Source organism: Triturus cristatus, chromosome 2_2, assembly GCF_964204655.1.
Source record: "Triturus cristatus chromosome 2_2, aTriCri1.1, whole genome shotgun sequence".
Lineage (NCBI taxonomy): Eukaryota > Metazoa > Chordata > Amphibia > Caudata > Salamandridae > Triturus > Triturus cristatus.
Genome location: NC_140582.1, coordinates 58384819 through 58403194, shown reverse-complemented (window position 1 = coordinate 58403194; position 18376 = coordinate 58384819). Strand labels below are relative to the sequence as shown.

At 51.4% G+C, this 18376-nt stretch overlaps 1 protein-coding gene across 1 annotated transcript in view; it reads left to right on the top strand.

The window, feature by feature from the left end:
- PPEF2 (protein phosphatase with EF-hand domain 2) overlaps positions 1-18376 on the top strand; it is a 356454-nt gene that overhangs the window by 297822 nt on the left and 40256 nt on the right. Inside the window, exon 17 of the mRNA XM_085643039.1 lies at positions 10924-11093. Coding sequence (XP_085499165.1) covers positions 10924-11093 — 170 coding nt within the window. The remainder of the gene's footprint in view (positions 1-10923; positions 11094-18376) is intronic.

Genomic DNA, 18376 nt, shown 5'->3' with positions numbered 1-18376 from the left:
GCATCGTTGAGACTCAAAATGAGCACTGTCTAGTGTTGTAGTCTCCATAGTGTTTCTCACTGTAGTCTAAGCGTGGCGTCTGGGGTTTACACTGGTAAAACTAAAACTGTTTTATTCCTGAAAAATGTTGCTCTGAGAGTGGGCCCTTCCTTGTCTAATCCTGTCACTGCTCACTTGGTTAAAGAAGAAAGTCTAGAGTGTGACATGCTCAGATATCTCGGTGCCACTCCAAGCACAAAATTCGAAGACCACCACGGTGACTCTATGGCTGTTTGTGAGTGTGAGGAAATCACTGCCCTTGTAGAGTGGGCAAAGGAGCAGAGGGTTTATGAGTTTGACATGCGTATTAGAGCATCAACTCAGCTCTTCATAGAGAGAGATAATGCAATGGCCCTCCAAGGCACCCTCGGCTCACTGTTTAATAGTGGGGCTCGACTTAAGGGTTAACAGTTCAACTGATTATAGGGGTGCAAGAAACCACATACAGGATACTTAACAGATCAAGAGATAACTAACATAGTAATCAGTGCTTAATTTGAGCTGGAGCTTTCCGGTGCTGAGCACCGGCACTTAATTGGTTTCCTGTGCTCTGCACCGGCACCTAATTGTCAACACCACACTTAGGGCAGTCTGCCACAAGGTGGCGCTGCTCGTGTAATTTAGAGATGAGAAGTATCACAGTTATTTAGGAAAACAATATACATTATAAAATTACTAACACCTTCTTTCCCAGCCATTTCTTTAGCTTTGGGGACCTGGAACTATCTGAACTGTCACATTTTCATGCGAGAGAGATGATTAGTAGTTGTTTTGGCAGCGATGATAAGGGTGATGTGTGGTGCAAGCTGTAGTGGCCTCCTGGTCAGAGCCCTGGCACTTAATATTTTACAAATTAAGCACTGCATAGTATCTAGGCAAATTAGGTCCTTAATGTATGAGAACATTACAGGACGTCCGCCTTGCATCCGATATATTGCATGACAAAAACGTTGCAGTCACTCCATTGACCTAACCACTTCATCACATGGTAAGCCTTGTTAAGTGCCTGTTAAGCCACGAATAGTAAATATATACTTGCCCTGCAAGGTAGTAGTGCGTGATAAAGTGGATGCAATATTTTTGTAGGTCGACATTATTGACCTTGATATAGTCTCATACAACCTAATTAAATAAAAAATGATTTAATGTTATGTTATTGTGATTTTTAAAGTGCACGAATACCAACTGGTGTCTTGTTACTAGCAGTCCTGAGTAAACGACATAACCCTATTTACAGAACAGCCAAGTTTAAAGTGCCTTCCTAAAGGTCATCAGAGATGGAAGAGTTCTAATGGAGCTTGGGAGGCTGTTCCAGAGTTTCGTGCCCCCCACTGTGAAAATTCTACCACCCAAGTTGGCTTTCCAAAACCTGGGAGAAGCATCAATTTCACCCCTTCCGAGCCGAGGCATCTATTGGGGGAATCCCATTTCAGTGACCGCCTCAACTGAGGGCCGGTGCCATGGAGCGCTTTATATGTAATACATACAACTTTGAATTTGTTACAGCTTCTGACCTGAAGCCAATGAAGATTTTGAATATGCTTTCCTACTGAATGAAATTTAGGGATACCTCACAGCAACCTTGCAGCAGCATTCTGGATCATCTGCAGCTTTTGTAGCCGCTTCTCAGGCATGTTGAGATAGAGACAGTTACAATAATCCAGCTTGGAAAGAACTAAGGAGGTAACCAAGATCTTTCTGTTAACATCAACGTTAAACAATAGTGCCAAAACTGAGAATAGCAGGATCAATATCCAGTAGGATTTTAGACTTGGTATAACAGAATAAAGGTAAACTAAAGGGCACATTAAAGTCAGTGGCAGTAAAAGAATGTTCTAGAGACTATTTAAGTAGGGGCGAAAATGCTACATTGGATAACACTGTGAGCAAGGCCAAACTACAAGTAGATCTAGTCTGTACATTGTAGAGCTTGGGCAAAGTTGTCTCCTCCACTTCCTAGAAGAAGTGCCAATTCCCGATGAGAATCCCTATCGCACATCACGTTTCAGTCCTGGACTCTTTCCTGAATTTACACTTCCTCCAGAAACTGGATGATTTTCCATAATCAAGTAACTCTAAATGCAGCCATAACATTTAATTCACAATACTATTATTTGAAGGGCCATTTGGTTAGAGCCAGAGTCCGCTTTGACCTGTACTCCAGGTAATAGAGAGGTCTATATCAGATGTTTGGCAACCTCTGTTGGGAGGATACCTTACTCTTGATACAGATTTTTTTGATGCTCAAAAATGCAGCAGACCAATTGATTGATTTGCAGTGGATCGCTGTGTATGTAATAGCATCCATATTTATTTAATAACTCAGCTACTGGGGTCCACAGCCCTTTTATGGTCTCAAACCCTGTTTCTTGCTTCAGAGTGTTGTGAGTTGGAAATGCTTTTACATGGGGACATAGGCTGCTTTAAAGAAAAATGTAACATTTTTTCCCATTTGGGAATGCAAATTGCAAGGAAGGAGGTCTGCGGTCCCTTGCAGGCCACCAATCCTGTGTCCATGGCTAATCACAGGGGGTTGCAAAAAGCAAACTGACTAGTTAATTATTAATTCATGAAGAGGTCATTTTTGATCCCTCTGACTGGCATATTCCAAAGTGGCACACGATTACTTAGTGTTATATGATTCCTTCGAATTTAGTAGGACTGTATATTTAGGTTTAATTTTGTTTTTATTGGCATTCAGCAATAAAATAACATACAATTCCAGAAAATTGCACCATGATGTTCGCTATACGGAGCCTTTTACAACACATGGTCTTCCTTGACATGCCATGAATGGGCGCCCCTAGCGTGGCTCCGATTGGGCTTACTAAAATGTCCGTAATGTCTCTATGCGGTCTGGAATCTCACGCCAACTTGTAGGCGGCAATGCCGGTGAACAAGATGCCTAAAAGAACAAACCCCCTCCCCTCCCTCCCTCCCTCGAACTGGTGTGCTTGGGAACGGCTGATCTATCTACTAATAGCGACGTAAGCATACCTGTATTGCAACTTTGCTAGGCTGGTGATGCAGAGCCCTTGAGGCGAAAAAGGCACAGGTATCTGGGGCATGTGATTTCGTTAATCTCAGTTGACAAAAGTGAGAGCAGCGGTTGACAGATTTCATTAAAACTCGCCATGGAGTTGGTGAGTGAGGCCTGTATGCATTCCATACCAAGAGTGTACCAGAGCCTGTGTAGCCACCCTAAATATGTCAGCTTCACCCGTGTTCCCCAATGCGATAAGATGTTTTGGAGAGCCGCCCCCAGTGCTAGCCCCATTTGTTTCCCTTTTCGGGACCTTAGTGGCTACGTCAGCGGGTTAGGCAGGCCCAAGACCACATAGGCCGGGAATCTTGGACTTTGCGTGTCAAATTGGCGATCCACATCATCCAGGATCTTTGACCAATAGCTTGCCAATTCTGTGCATTCCCACAATAAGTGAACTAGCGTGCCTTCCGCTCCGCACCCACGCCAACAAGCTGGACTGCGATCAGGGTTCCCTCTATGAAGACGGACTGGGGTCAAGTACCAGTAAATAGCAACCTTAATTGCTGTCTCTCTGCTAGCTGTGTTACGTGCGGTGTGGTTAGCACGGTAGTAGATATCCGTCCACTCCTTTGCCGTGAGGTCTCTCCCTAACTCCCCCGCCCATCTCCTCTGCCCAGCCGTGGGTTCTCGCTGGATTTAAGGGCTTAGCGTCTCATATAGGTCGGAGATCATTTTCTTATCCGTGTTCTTCATGTAGAGCCATTTTTCAAATTTCGTCAACTTCCTAGAGACCTTTGGTAGCACCTCTGTATGGAGTAACCAATGCCTTAGTTGCAGATTGTGAAACCGTTCGGTCTCTGGAAGGCCATATTCTGCACATATGTCATGGAAAGAAAGGATCCCCTCCAGATCGGAAAAGTGCCCTGCTGCCTTGCATTCCGCCTCCCTCCACCTCGGAAGCGCCGTTTCGTCAGCCCCCAGGGAAAAGTCCTTATTGTCGAGAATGGGAGTCATTGGCGAAGGGAAAGAAGACAACCCTTTTTTGAGAGTGACCCCGTCCCAGACCTTAAGCAAGGAGTACGTGATGGGGGAGCCCCTAAGATTGGGAGGTCTGTCATCACGCTTAAGAAATGGGTCCTTCCAAAGTGATAGTTTGGCCAGTGCCTTGTCTTGGGACAGCCATCGCTTTTCGGATTCAGAGCTTCTCCACTCCACTAGATATCGAAGCTGTGCAATATTCTAGGACATTTTGGTATCACCAAACCCCCCTCATCCGGCCATAAGTAGCCCAGTTCTTTCCGCAGCCGAGGCCTACCTCCCGCCCATACAAAGTGCTGGATTACTTGTTGCAGTTTCTGGAGAGTGCCGGGTGGAGGCCAAATCGGGATTGTCTGAAAGAGGTATAGTGCCTTAGGCAGGATGGACATCTTGATTGCTACCACTCTTCCCACGAAGGATAACTGGTAATGCTTCCACTGGTGTAGGTCCTGAGCGATTTGAGAGGCTAGTATGGTATAATTGAGCGTAACTGTTTGGGACACCGACGGGGCCAATTCAATGCCCAAATAGGGGACAGACGGCTTTACCTGTATACCCGCATATGTGTTCACGCCTGAGGCGAGTGAATGGCCTGTTCGGCTCAGCCATAGGATCACTGACTTCCTGACGTTAACCTGGAACCCTGAGACCTGGCCGAAGGCCTCTAGCTCCCTTAAAAACGCCGAGACCGATCGCGCTGGTGTTTCAAGGGAGGCGATAATGTCATCCGCATAGAGACTTATTGTATGTCTTTCACCCCCAAACGGAATGCCCAGTATGTCGGGGTTCTCTCTGATCTTCTGAGCGAGCGGCTCAACATAGGGGGCAAAAAGAGGGGGCGACATCGGACACCCCTGCCGGGTTCCTCTTTGTATCTCGAATGGTCTGGTTGTAACCCCATTTACCCTTATAGTCGCCATAGGCTTGTTATAGCAACTCGCCACCCAGGCCCGAAACCTCTACCCTAGCCCAAAACGGACCAAGGTGTTATCTAAAAAGTCCCAGTCCACCCAGTCGAATGCCTTCTCGGCATACACCGATAACAGGAGGGCATCCATATCAGTGCGGTGAGCCTTGTCAATGAGGTGAAAGAGGCGTTTGGTATTGTCGCTGCTTTGCCAGTTTTTAATAAAACCGGACTGGTCGGGTTCTATGATGCCCGGCATAAGGGGCCCCAGCCTAGCTGCCAGTATGCCCGTGAACAGCTTTAGGTCCACATTGAGCAGCGACACGGATGGTAGGATCCGCACAGGGACTTATCTTTTCCCGGTTTCGGCAGTACGACTATGGAAGCCACTAGCATGTCCGAGGGAATCATCCCTGGACCCTTGAAGGAATTAAAAAGTTTTGTCAATACCGGGGCCAGCACCATGCAGAATGTTTTATAAAACCCGGCTGAGAAACCGTCCGGTCCTGGTGACATCACAGGCTTAAGACGCGAGATCGCTCCTATGACCTCCTCTATACAGATGGGCGCATCTAACATGTCGGCGTGGATTGGGGCTAGGAAGGTTATGTGGGACCCCTCGAGATAGGCGTCGACTTGGGTGGGAGAAGAGGTCTCCCTGCGATATAGCTCTGCATAAAATGATTGAAAGACCTGAGCGATCTCCTCATCGTTTTCGACTATGGTCCCCGCAGTCGACTTGAGCGAGTGTACCTTGGAGTGTAAGGTGCGGGCTCACAGTTTGTTCACAAGCATGCGCCCTGTCTTATGCCTCCTATGTAATAGGAGTGCTTAAGCTTGAGCGCCGCATACTCGGCCCGTCGAGGTCGAGACCCGCCAACTGGGCCCGCTCCGCTTTCAGTTGACGCCAGACCCTTGGTGCCCCTGTCTTGCTGTGGACCCTCTCTAATTCCAAAACTTGGGCAGTGAGCTGTTCGCGTTTAGCCCTACACTCCCTGTTCTCGGTGGAGGAAATCACAATCAGTTCTCCCCGTACTACAGCTTTAAGAGCCCCCCATAGGGTGAACCTAGAAACATATGGAGAGTCATTCGTGTCGAGGTAATCTGTGATGCATTTGAGGATCTGTTTCTGCACAGCTGGTCTGTGTAACATGCCCTCTCTCAACCTCCAACCCCCCCGTCCTACGTGGCTGAGGCACCCACAAGGTCGCTTATACCGCATCGTGGTCAGATAAGGCCGCCGGCGTTATGCTAACATCCTTCACCAATGCGTCCACCTCCGCCGTACCCAGCAAACAATCTATACGGGCATACTTGTGATGTGCATGGGAGTAGTAGGAAAATTGCGAGTTGTGGGGATGAGCTGCCCTCCATATCTTTATGAGCCCACTGGCGTCCTCCACAGAGATTGCTCCTGTCTGGGCATACCTGTGACTAGACCTGTCCGCTGACGTATCCATGACTAAGTTCAGGTCACCTCCTACGAGTAATCACCTCTCCTGAGCCCCCAGGACATCAGACAGGGCCCCTTTGAGGAACTTCTCCTGTCCAGTGTTGGGTACATAAAGAGATCCAACTACGAGGGGTGAAACCCCCACCCACAGCTTGTATGCTAAAAGCCAGCCTCTGATGTCCGCTACTTTATCGCCCACTTTCCCGGCGAAGCGTTTAGCCACCAATATGGCCTCCCCTACCCTTTTGTCCTGGGTGGAGTAGAAAAACTGTTGAGAAAATGCTCTGGACCGCTATCTGGGCCAATCCTTAGACAGAAGATATGTCTCCTGTAGGAGACATACATCCGCCCCTGAGTTCTCGAAATAGGACAAAATGGATTTCCTTTTGCTAGGGCTATTCAGGCCACGTACATTAAGGGTTATAATGTGTATCTCTGAGTGTGTCATAGAGTAAAAGAGGTCGTTCTAAGCTGTATCTGCCCACGGGCCAGTCCTTGCTGTAAAACTGTGCCTCCCCTCCCTGCGCCCTCAGCCAGACGCCTATGCCGCCTACTCTTGCGTGGACTCCCGGTTAGCACACCAGTTCCCCTCCCCCTCCCTAACCCCAACTGAACTTCCCCATTCCCCCCCCCCCATTGTCCAGAGTCCGCTGGGCATGATCTTGTGTCTCTGGAAAAAAAAGTGAACAGGGACATCCCGTGGCTTGAAGGAAGAAATCTCCCGAACCCCCGCCCCCCACTGCACTTCATATGGTACCAGTCCCCGCTCCACTCAGGAGCTATCATTAGATGCCGTATCCTTGAGCACCAACTCCAATGCTGCCTTTCTTTCTTGCACCATGGCTTTGGGGTCTGGTCCTCGGCAAGCTCCTGAGAGACATCTCCCACCAACTCTCTGCCATCGCTCTCAGGGTAGACGTTGAATAGTGTAGAGATTATCGTCGGGGCTGGGAGGCGGCACGCCCAGTAGCTTACGGGCCTCTTGCAGCGATCGGATCTGGTGAAACCTGCCTTCCCATTTAAATATTATGCGAAATGGGTGCTCCCAGGAATATGCCACTCCTTTGTCTCGTAGGAGGGAGGTCACTTCTCGAAAGTCTCACCTTTTCTGTAGGGTGATGGCTGCCAAGTCTTGATATAGCGCTATGTTGTGGCCCTGGTAGTGGATGGGTTGTTTCGCCCTGGCCTCCTGGAGAATGCGCTCCTTCAGGGGGTAGTCCGGCAAGAAAGAGAGGATATCTGGTGGTGGTGCCGGGGCCCTCCTTCGCAGACCAACTCTGTGGGCTCTATCAATGCGGATCTCCAGGACTGCTGATTCCCCGAGTATCTCTCGGAACAGGGCTGGCAGGTATTGGACCATGTCCCTTCCTTCTGCGTCCGACGGGACTCCCCGCACCCATATGTTATTCCGCCGAGAGCGGTTTTTGAGATCCTCTGTATGGGCCTGGAGGTTGATTTGCTGCTCCCTCAAGCGGATCACCTCTTGCTGGAGTTGTGTCAACTCCTCCTCCTTTGTTTGCTCTTGGTCTTCGATCGCAGCCACACGGTCTCCTAAGGTGTCCACCTCCCGTCGGATCTCTCTCATTTCCCCACTACTTTGCTTTTTAGGGTTTGAAAATCGTCCCCTAGAGTATTGAATAATGTCTCTAGCACAGCATGGGAAATCAGTCCCTCCGCCCCCTCTGCATCAGAGCCCGTTGGCTTGGGTTTAGTGAGCATATCTTTTAATGTTCCGTCTTTCTTGGTTCGCTGCACCGTAATGTTGACGGCGGACAAGGCGGGTCCCCAGGTGAGGGCCCCCCGGTCCCTATAAAAGCCTGCTTCTCGTTTCTAGGACGCCGGTGTGGGGCGCGCAGCCACGTTGTCATCAGTCACCTAAGATTCACCGCTCCATGCTCGATGGCGTCCCGAGTGAGGGCTCTCCACCCCTTTCCACTTCTTCAGAGGGTCAGCGGCGGGTGAGCGTATGTCCTATGAGCCAATGTGGACAGAGTCTCTTAGAATCCAAGCTGCTGGGCGGCTGAGGGGCAGAGCTCACAATGGTGAGGTTAAGCGTGGACTGTGCTATGGTGGGCTGCCCCCAAGGGCCCGCCCGTGCCCCCTTTTCTAAATGAACCGGATCTCCGGGGTCCCAACAGCCCACTGCCTCCCGGCGATGGCCTCTGTTGCTGTCCCTCTGCTCTGATTTGGGCGCCCCCTGCCAAAAACCACCACACCTCGTCTGCAGTAAGAGCAAGCCTTGGTTTCCTCCGTGAGGGATGCCCGCTGCCTGCTTCCGGGGTGGAATCACGCGCAGTCGCAGGGCCCCAGTGTCAGACCCTCTCACGTTCTCCGGTGGACAGTCCCCAGACAAGCCCCAACTCCACCGACCCTCCGGTTAGGCCAGATTTCCTTGCGGGAGTGGGCCTCGACCGTCCTCCTCATGCCAGGCCTCGCTGCCTTCTGTCTGTGCGGCTTGAGGCCACTATGAGGCCAAGATGTTGCTTCCTGAGGCCCATGTCAGATGCTCGGAGTCCTGTGAGCCTCCCCGTTTCTGAGTCCCTTGCGGACGTGGCCCCCGGCTGACCTCCTGCAGGGATTGGTGCGGGCTACCTCGGGTGCTTCAAGAGTGGCGGGTTCCTAGCGCTGCCTCGCCTGACCTGCGCCGATTGCTGTCATGTCCCTCCCGCAGCTATAGTGATGGCATCTGCCCTTATCGCACTCCCCTCCGCCGACAACCACTCCACCAGGCAGATGGGGCACCAGTCGTTTTCCCTGTCCGATGCCCCTTATGTGCAATTGCGCCTTCCACTTCACCTATCCTTGCTCCCTGCCGCCAGGCCCTGCGCCGCCTAAACTCTGGACGCACTCCGGCACGGCACGTCCGCTGGCACTGACCACTGGTGGGGTGCCGCAAGGTCTGGTGGCACTGCTGCCTGGGCCACGTGGGTGATCGGTAGGCCCCCTGGCCACCGGAGCAGTCCCCAAAGAGCGTGCCGCATCTACGTGTGAGCGCCAGCCTATGAGTCTGGCCGATGCCCTCTTGTGCCACGTTCGGCCTCCTTCCGCTGCCTCACTGCTGTTCCACCGCTGTGGGGCGGCCCCAGTGCACCCCTCCTCCAACAACCACGCCACCAGGCATAACGGGCAACAGTCGGTTGCCCTGGCCGAGGGCCCTTATATGTGATCGTTCGCCACTAGGCTCACCTCGCCGTCAGTTTAGTCGCCTACCCTTGCTCCCTGCTGCTAGGTCCTGTGCCACTGTGACTACAGTCGCACTTTGGCCTGGCGTGCCCGCTGGCGCGGTCTAGTGGTGATGTGCTGCAAGGGCTGGTGGCAATGCCGCCCGGGCCACGCTGGTGATCGATAGGCCCCCGGAGCAGTCCCCTAGAGCGTGATGCGGTTACATGTGGGCGCCAGCTGATAAGTCTGGCCGTTGCCCCCTTGCGCCTTGCTCGGCCTCCCTCCACTGCTTCTCTGCCACTCTTACCACATAGCGGCCACCCAAATACGCCCGGAGCCCTCCACTGTCTCACTGGCCCCTGGCGCCGAGGCCCTGTTGTCTACAGCCTGCAGCCCAGCCCCGTCCCAAGTGATATCGCTGTGAGAGGAGCAAGCCAGCCGATGCTCTGGCCGCACCTCGTCTTTGCCACTGATGGGCCGTCGCCTCTCGTACTCTGCTTGGCCCACAGGAGGTGCGGTCCCCACACGGCTTTCCGGGCCTCCTTCCTGTAACCGGCCTCCAGCTCCTGTCTCCGAAGCCTCTGCGCCGATGTCTGCAGGGAGACGCTTCGGACGCCGCCTCTCACCGATGTGGTGCTATCGAGGAAGTCCGGATTGGAGACCTGGCACCTACGATGCCCCCAGCTCTCCACATGCACCGTCGAGATACTAGCCAGGTCTGGCCGCCATTTTACAATGCCACATTGCGGCTCGCCGCCTGGAGATTAATCGCTCACTCCGGCCCCCAGCCACATTGCACACCGCTACAAAGCTACAGCGGGGCTGGAGGTATAATCGTCCTGCGTCTCAAAGCTGTAGAAGGGGTCAGAGGGCACTTTGCGGCAACATTGGGCGCCCAGGAGCGGAGAGACGAAGCAAAGCATGTCCTACCCGCTTCCCATCTTGGCCACACCACAGGACTGTTATATTTAGATATTATGAAGTTTTGTTAATCAACAAATTGTTAATGACACATCGTAAAATGACAAGCAGGAAAAAAAAATGGGTGTGTAATTTGCAACCATTATTTGCAATCTGCCTTGTGTGTATATCACACCCTTAATCAGTTATGAAGCATTACTGTACTTGTGTTATGATACTACTGATATATCCCTTAAACATTTTCAATAGTGTACAGTCAAGTACTGGAATGTTTACTGCAAAACACAGTAAGCTGATACAATATAGATAGAAACGAATAACTGAATTGATGTTTTCCTAATATGCATGCTTTCCCTTGAGCACTTCTTCCTAACACTAATACTGAAATTGTTGATTTCTTACTTCTTACTTCTTAAGATACTATCACCTTGAATGACTGGGCAACTGCACTGGAGTCTGTCTTGAAGTTGGGGCTACCATGGCGGATGTTGAGACCACAGCTGGTCACAGGCCGCAGCACTGTAGATGGGTTGCTGAAGTACAAGTCTTGGTTTGATGAACTAGCGGTACAACAGCCAATACGAGAGGTAACTGGCTTTCACTGTATTCATCATAACACAGTTGTACAATGATTTATTTATTGTTATTGTGAATTCTGACTGGACAATCAAATCTCTTAGTGATCACATCTTTAAAAAAAACATGACTGTTAGAAGTTCACCTCCCTTGTTTCTCTGGGGTTAGAGTTGTGGTCGCATCAACAGCTATGAAGATGTATTCAGCACCGTTGGTTAAAGGCCAGTTTTGGAACTTTTTATAATGTTGGCCACTCATCTCTTGTAACCAGGTGTCCTTAACTGGAAATTATAAACACTATAAAAGACTTTTGAAACTCAAAATTATCGAGATTAGATATATTCTTCTACCACTAGGTCCTTGTATTTAGGGAACATGTTACTTACCTTTGGTAATGCTTTTTCTGGTAGAGACTCTTATCTAACCGCAGATTCCTCAGCATAGATTATTTCTCAAGTGTCAGACTGGATCAAAAAAAGTTTGGGCAGTACCTCTGTTTGCCGGAAGGTGGCATTAATCAGCTCCCCATTGGTTTTTCTATGTCGGAAGCAATGTTGCATTGCCCATACAAGTGCCCCCCAACGTGCTGAAATCAGTTTCTTCATGACTATTTTCGTGTCAAAAATGTAGACCACTGCTTGGCAAGCCATCATGGTGGATGCAGCTTAAGTAAACTCTGTCCACCCATGCCGAAATCCTGCTCATATCCTTTTAAATCCTGCCCTGTGACGACTCTTCTGATCCGCTGATCACCGTGTCACTTTGGGAGTGCGCAGCTGTCGCCGATTTGGGGGCTGGAGGAGTCATCGCCGAGAACGCCCTGAGGCCCTCGATCGGCGCGCTGTTGCGGATCGCACTGCGACGACCACCACGGGGACTGCTGTGTGGCGCTGCAGTGCGGGGCGCAGCTCGGCGCTCGAGACCCGGACATCGCGGGACCTGGGCCCCGTACCCCCCCGGTGGCCAGCATTGCGGAGGAGCGCTGCGTCCGGGTGGGGTTTCATCGGTGGCCCATCCCCCCTCTCCCTCGCGGCCACCATTGTGCTGGTGCGGTGCCCGGGGAGCAACGGTGCCTTCACTGAGGGATTGCCCTGGACCAGGCCATCGCTGCCTGAAGCCTGTGACGAGAGTGCCTGGTGAGCAGTGCCTGGTGACCTTGAGGAGCTGCGCGGTGGGGGAGCCGTGCGGGGAGGTGTGCAGATCATGGCCCGGCCACTCCTCCTCTGCCTGGTGGCCGCCATCCTTCTCAGGACGCGCTGTAGGGGCAGTGCTGCGGGCCCATCGACGCCGCCCGGCCTTCATCCCAGGGGTCAAGGTGCTCTTGTGGCCTCTTGGGCCTGTGGATGGGGCGGACTGAGTGGTTTTGACTGAACATCTGGGGTCGGGAAGCGACCCGGACGGTGAGTGCCACGGAGTTGCATCCTTCCCCCCCCACTCCGTGCCCGGGACCAGGGGGCAGGTCCACCTGGTGAGACGATCGCCTGCCCGGGGAGTGAGGCCCATCGCCCCCCTTTCTCTCCCTTATTGTTAAGATTGACCATTATCCTCATGGGCAAGGGCGGTCCGAGTGGGGCCGGCCCCAAACAGGGCACCATAGACCAGTACGCCACAGCGCCTGGTGGTGCGACTAGCGGTGGTGTGAGCGGCTCGGCCCCCAACAATGCTGACCTCCTGGCGGCGATCAACGGTGCCCGGGACATGTTGGACGCCAAGAATGGCGCGGTGGGTTCGGAAGTCTCCTTTCTGCGACAGGATCTTCGCAAAGCAGTAGACCAGATAACTGAGGCCGAAACAAGAGTGTCCACAGTGGAAGATTCAGTGACCTCCCTTCAAAAGAAAGTAAACAAGCTATCTGAAGTCACGCAGGAACTAGCTTCTAGGGTGGAGGATGCAGAGGGGCATGCACGAAGGAACAACCTGCGCTTCGTAGGCCTGGCCGAGGGCTGTGAGGGGGCATCTATGACAAACTTTATCACCATGTGCCTCAAAGACATCATGCCTAAAGACCTCTTATCCTCCGCCTTCGCTGTCGAGAGGGCACATAGGGCCCTGACGCAGAGGCCCCCCCTGGTGCGGCCCCAAGGCCTGCCATCGCCAAGATCATGAACTATGCTGACTGGGATGCTATTCTGCGATTCGCCAGGACGCACAAAGACTGCTTTATGCATGACTCCCGCTCCATTTTAATATTTCCTGACTACACACGCCTGGTCCAGCAACAACGCCAATCGTTCATGGCCGCGAAGCGCAGACTTAGGGAACTGAATGTTCAATACATGCTGCTATATCCAGCTCGGATGCGAGTAATTTATAACTCTAAGTCATACTTCTTCGATACACCTGAGGGGGTCTTCGCATGGTCAGACGAGCGCCCTCAGCTCCGAGCAGACTCTCCACCTGCCGTAGGCTTAGACTCCTCTCGCACTCAGAGGCCATGTCGCAACAAGTCTCAGAAGCGTCGGGGGCCCGGGTCAGACAGAGTGTCACCGAGCCCCGAGCGACAGCCGTGAAGTCTCCGGACTGCTTCCCACCTCATGCGGCGATTCAAATGACACTACATTGGGCAAATGTATATTAGTAATGTCGTTCTTAGGGCGGGCGTGGGTTTTGACCACGGGCTGTCGGGCCGCGGACGTCGTACAGTTCTTGTTCTCCTAGGTTCATGGGGTGGGGGGGGATCCCTTGGTGTGAATTCTGGGGGCTCCCCATTGGGGGTCCGCCGCTTTTTACACCGAGACAGATGATCCTTGTTTCTAGTAGTGTCGGGTGGGGGGATTTCCGTGCGGATGTGTTGTTGGTGGTTTTTGTTTCTTTGGGTTTTTATTTATGCAAGCGATGGTGTGTCTTTTTAGCAGCTCTTCTAGCTCTACTCAGCCGGTATTGCAGCCCCCATGACCCCTGGTGCTGACAGCTCCCTCGGGGACCTCATGGTGGTATCATGGAATGTACGGGGGCTACTGAACAAGGTGAAACGGGGAGCCATCCTGCGACAGGCGAAGAGGTATTGGGCAGACATCCTGCTTTTACAAGAAACTTACTTGATGGGTACGAAGGCCTCGTGCCTAGCTCGCTTTGGGTTTTGTCACGTTTACCACGCAGGGTTCACAAGAGGCTCTAGGGGTGTGGCGATACTCGTACATCGTAGAGTTCAGTTTACATACATAGCACATAGGGCAGACCCTGGAGGTAGATTTCTCTTCGTCACGGGCACGATCTGTGGTGAACAGATTACGATTGGTAGCGTTTATGCCCCTCCCCCACTAGGAGCCATCTTTATCGAAAAGTTACTTGGGGTCTGGGGCTCCCTTCTGTCAGGGTTGACCCTGCTGGGTGGTGACTGGAACGATACGATGGGGCTGCTGGACCGCCAGCGGGTTGGTGACGCCCCTCAATCATCGGGTCCAACCAAACTGTATACCCTAACATCAACAATGGACTGGGCAGACAAATGGCGCAAATTCCACCCTACGGAGCGTGAATACACGTACTTGTCGACGGTCCATGGGTCCCAGTCCTGCCTGGATTATTTTTTCGGCCCCAGAGTTTTTCTTCACAGATTCTCTTAAGTACAGCATCGACTCCGGGGTCTGTCCGATCACTCTTCGGTCACAATGCAATTCCATACGTCCTCCCGCAGGCCTCCATTCCGCTGGAGAATGTCCCCGTGGCACCTCCACAATCCGGCCTATCGCGATATGCTCCATACAGCGATTACTACTTATCTAGCAGAAAACAGCCCCTTGGCTCCCTCGAACATTACCCTCTGGGAGGCGCTCAAGCCAACCGTCCGTGGACATGAAATTAGCTATCGCACACAGGAGAAACATACACGTCGTGCACAGCTTGACGCCCTTGAAATGCGCCAGGCGGACTTGGCTTCCCAACTTAGTGCCAATCCCTGCCCCATTATTCGTCACAACTTAGTCCTCGCCCAGCAGGAATTGCGCCAGTATTTGCTTAGCGAAGCCAAAGAGATATGGGAGGCTTCGCAACATCTGACATATCAGTGGGGGGATAAGTCCAGTACAATGCTACACAGATTGTGCCAGGCGACCAGTGCCCCGGCCGTCACGCCGACTATCCAAGGCTTGGACGGGTCCTTACATACATCGCCGGCGGGTGTAGCCGAAGAATTTGCAAATCACTTAACTTCACTCTACGCCCGGAAGGAGCAGATCTCTGCGTAGCTCATAGCGGAGTTCCTTGTGGATATTCCGCCTCGTAAGCTCTCGGACCCCGGAGGAATTAACTGGCGCCCTCGGCGCGATCCAGCCGGGTCGAGCCCCGGGTCCCAATGGAATTTCTTAGATCCCATATGCCTCTCTTGGGACCACATCTGCTGGCGACCATTGCAGACGCTTTGGACATGGCAAGGCTTCCTAGGGACTGGCGTCACGCGGAGATCGTGCTTTTTCTCAAACCAGGCCCGCCCCCCGAAGACCCTTCTTCCTATCTGAAGAAATATAAACTCCTTCTCAGGGGTCTCACTGATACTTAGTCCATTCAAACCAATAATAAAGAATTTGGCACAGAAGCTGAAATATAAAAGAACATTTTTATTAAACTCCAATGAGTGTGACTACGTCACACAGAAGCCGTAGCAACTGAATGAGGTAGTCCCTAGAATGGTCCTACATCGCGTCTTATATACTCTTTATCCTGCCCCAGGCATGTAAGGGAGTTGTACCAATTACATTCCTAAACAAATGGAAAATCTGGAGGGTCAGCAGGTGAGTAGCCTTTGGGGTTTTAACAGGATATGGGCAAAACATTATAATTACATAGTTCACAAAGGTTAATCTGATTTAGATGGCACTGCAGGGCATTGCATGATTACATGTACAGTATCCCAACCCAAAAGTTAATCATTAGGAATGTCCCAAATTCAATCTCCAAAAGCCGGACAAACCTATAATTGAAAGCATAACCCATGTAATGAATGGCTAGCATCATCCCCGACTGTGAAAGCCTTGCTTTCAGTATTAATCTCTCCACAAATATCTGCTTTTCAGGCACCTTGGTCTATAGACCCCCAGGCCCCTCTAGGCAGTTCCACAAGGTCTTGTCCTCAATCTTAGCCGAAGATGTCACTACATTTTCAAACTACACTATGCTGGGCGACCTTAACTTTCATTTCGATGCCGCCCAGGACCATATCGCTAGTGAACGACCTAGCTGCTCTACAACTGGAGCAGCTGGTTGATGCTGCAACTCACACCAAGGGGCATTTGTTAGACCCAGTGTTCAGTAACTGCTCTGATCTTAAGGCGGGACGTCCTATTGCTCTGCCATGGACAGATCACCTACTTGTTCCTCTCCTCTGGTCCACCTTTACCTCTCCCGGCCAACTCACTGTGAGAAGAATTTTAGAAATTGGTCAAAACTCTCTGCAGAATCCTGGTCCGACAGCCTTGCCAGCTCACGCCCTTCCCTTAATATGGATCTTAATGCAGCCAATCAGGAGTATGAGGAATGGATCTCCCATTCTCTGGAGACTGTCCTCCCCCTTCAAAAAATCACCGCAAAGCGCCTGAAAAAATCTGCTCCCTGGTTCTCCGAGGAACTTAGGGAAAAAAAGAGGGTTTGCAGGAAACTCGAGAGACGTTGGCGACTTGACTTTCTTTCAAGTGACAAAGTGCTGTACAGACAGGCAATTAGAGCCTATAAAAATGAGGTAAACTCCGCGCAAGCTACTTATTTTTCCACTCAAATCCTTCGGGTAAAATCCAAACCCAAGGAAATTTTTCAAGTAGTAAAGAGCCTCATCAAACCTCCTCTGCCTCCCACACTACCGGATAATACATTATTGCATTGCAACAAGTTGGCAGTTTTTTTTCATCAGAAAATTCTTCAAATATACTCCTCCTTCTCTGCCACTGGCTCTCATCTGGTTTCTCAAACATGGCCCTGCTATGCGAAATCTCCTTTCCAACCCACGGCTAATCTGGAATGCTTCCCTCTATTGGAACAGGACGCCGTGGAGTTATTAGCACGGCAGGTAAAATCTGGATCACCCTGTGACCCTGCACCTCCCAAGGCCATGGTTTCGGTCATCCAGACGGTCCTTCCCACCATCAAGGACCTTCTCAACACTTCTCTCACTACCGGCATAGTTCCAGCACATTGGAAGCGGGCAATGGTTCGTGCCTTGTTAAAAAAAAACAATTTGGACCCCGGCGATCTTAGTAATTACCGCCCCATTTCCCTGCTCCCTTGGATAGGTAAGATCTTGGAGAAGCACATCAATATCCATCTTATGGCCTTTCTGGAGTCAAATCAGCTGCTGGACATCACCCAAACCGGCTTCCGACCAAAACATGGGACAGAGACTGCCTTGTTGGCAGTAACCGAAGAAGCCAGGAGGATGATGGATCAGGGAGGGTCAGTGGCAGTGATCCTCCTTGATCTAAGCGCAGCTTTTGACACAGTCAATCACGATGTGCTTCTCTGCCATCTCTCTGAAATAGGAATCTCTGGCAAGGCTTTATGCTGGTTTAGATCCTTCCTAAATAACCGATCTTTTCGGGTTTTTGAGGGAGACATCGCCTCCACCAGTAAACCTCTTAGCTGTGGGGTCCCGCAGGGCTCATCATTGAGCCCTGCATTGTTTAATGTCTATATGCGACCACTAGCTGAAATCGTCCGCCCATTTGGTATTAAGATAGTTTCCTACGCGGACGATACTCAGCTAGTGGTATCCCTGGCACAGGAGAACAGAGGCCCCTCGCAAGGAGGAATAAGGGACTGCTTGGAGGCTGTGAAAGTGTGGATGATGAGATCCTTCCTCAAACTCACGGCGACAAAACGGAGCTGATGTTTCTGGGGCCTGCCGCCCCTACATCTTTTGACTCTCTTTGGCCCCCCTGCCTTGGCACTCCGCCGGTACCCAAGGATAATATAAAAAGCTTGGGTATATGGCTGGACAAGGCTCTAACATTTAACAGCCAAGCTACAAAGCTGTCTGCAACCTGTTTTGGCCTACTTAGGATGCTTAGGAAAGTGCTCCCGTTATTATCCATGGAGGCCAAGCAAGTCGCTCTACAGGGTCTGATACAGTCTCGACTCGACTTCAGCAACTCCCTATACTTAGGTGCTCCTGAATACACGCTCCGTAAGTTGCAGACTGTGCAAAACTGTGCCGCCCGCACAGTATTACAACTGCCTCGGAAAATTTCAGCGCAACCTGGACTGAGGACACTGCATTGGCTCCCGGTCCGTCAAAGAATCTCCTTTAAAGCACTGTGCATTGCCCATCAGGCCTTCTGGGGCACAGGCCCGGCAATCTGCCAAAATC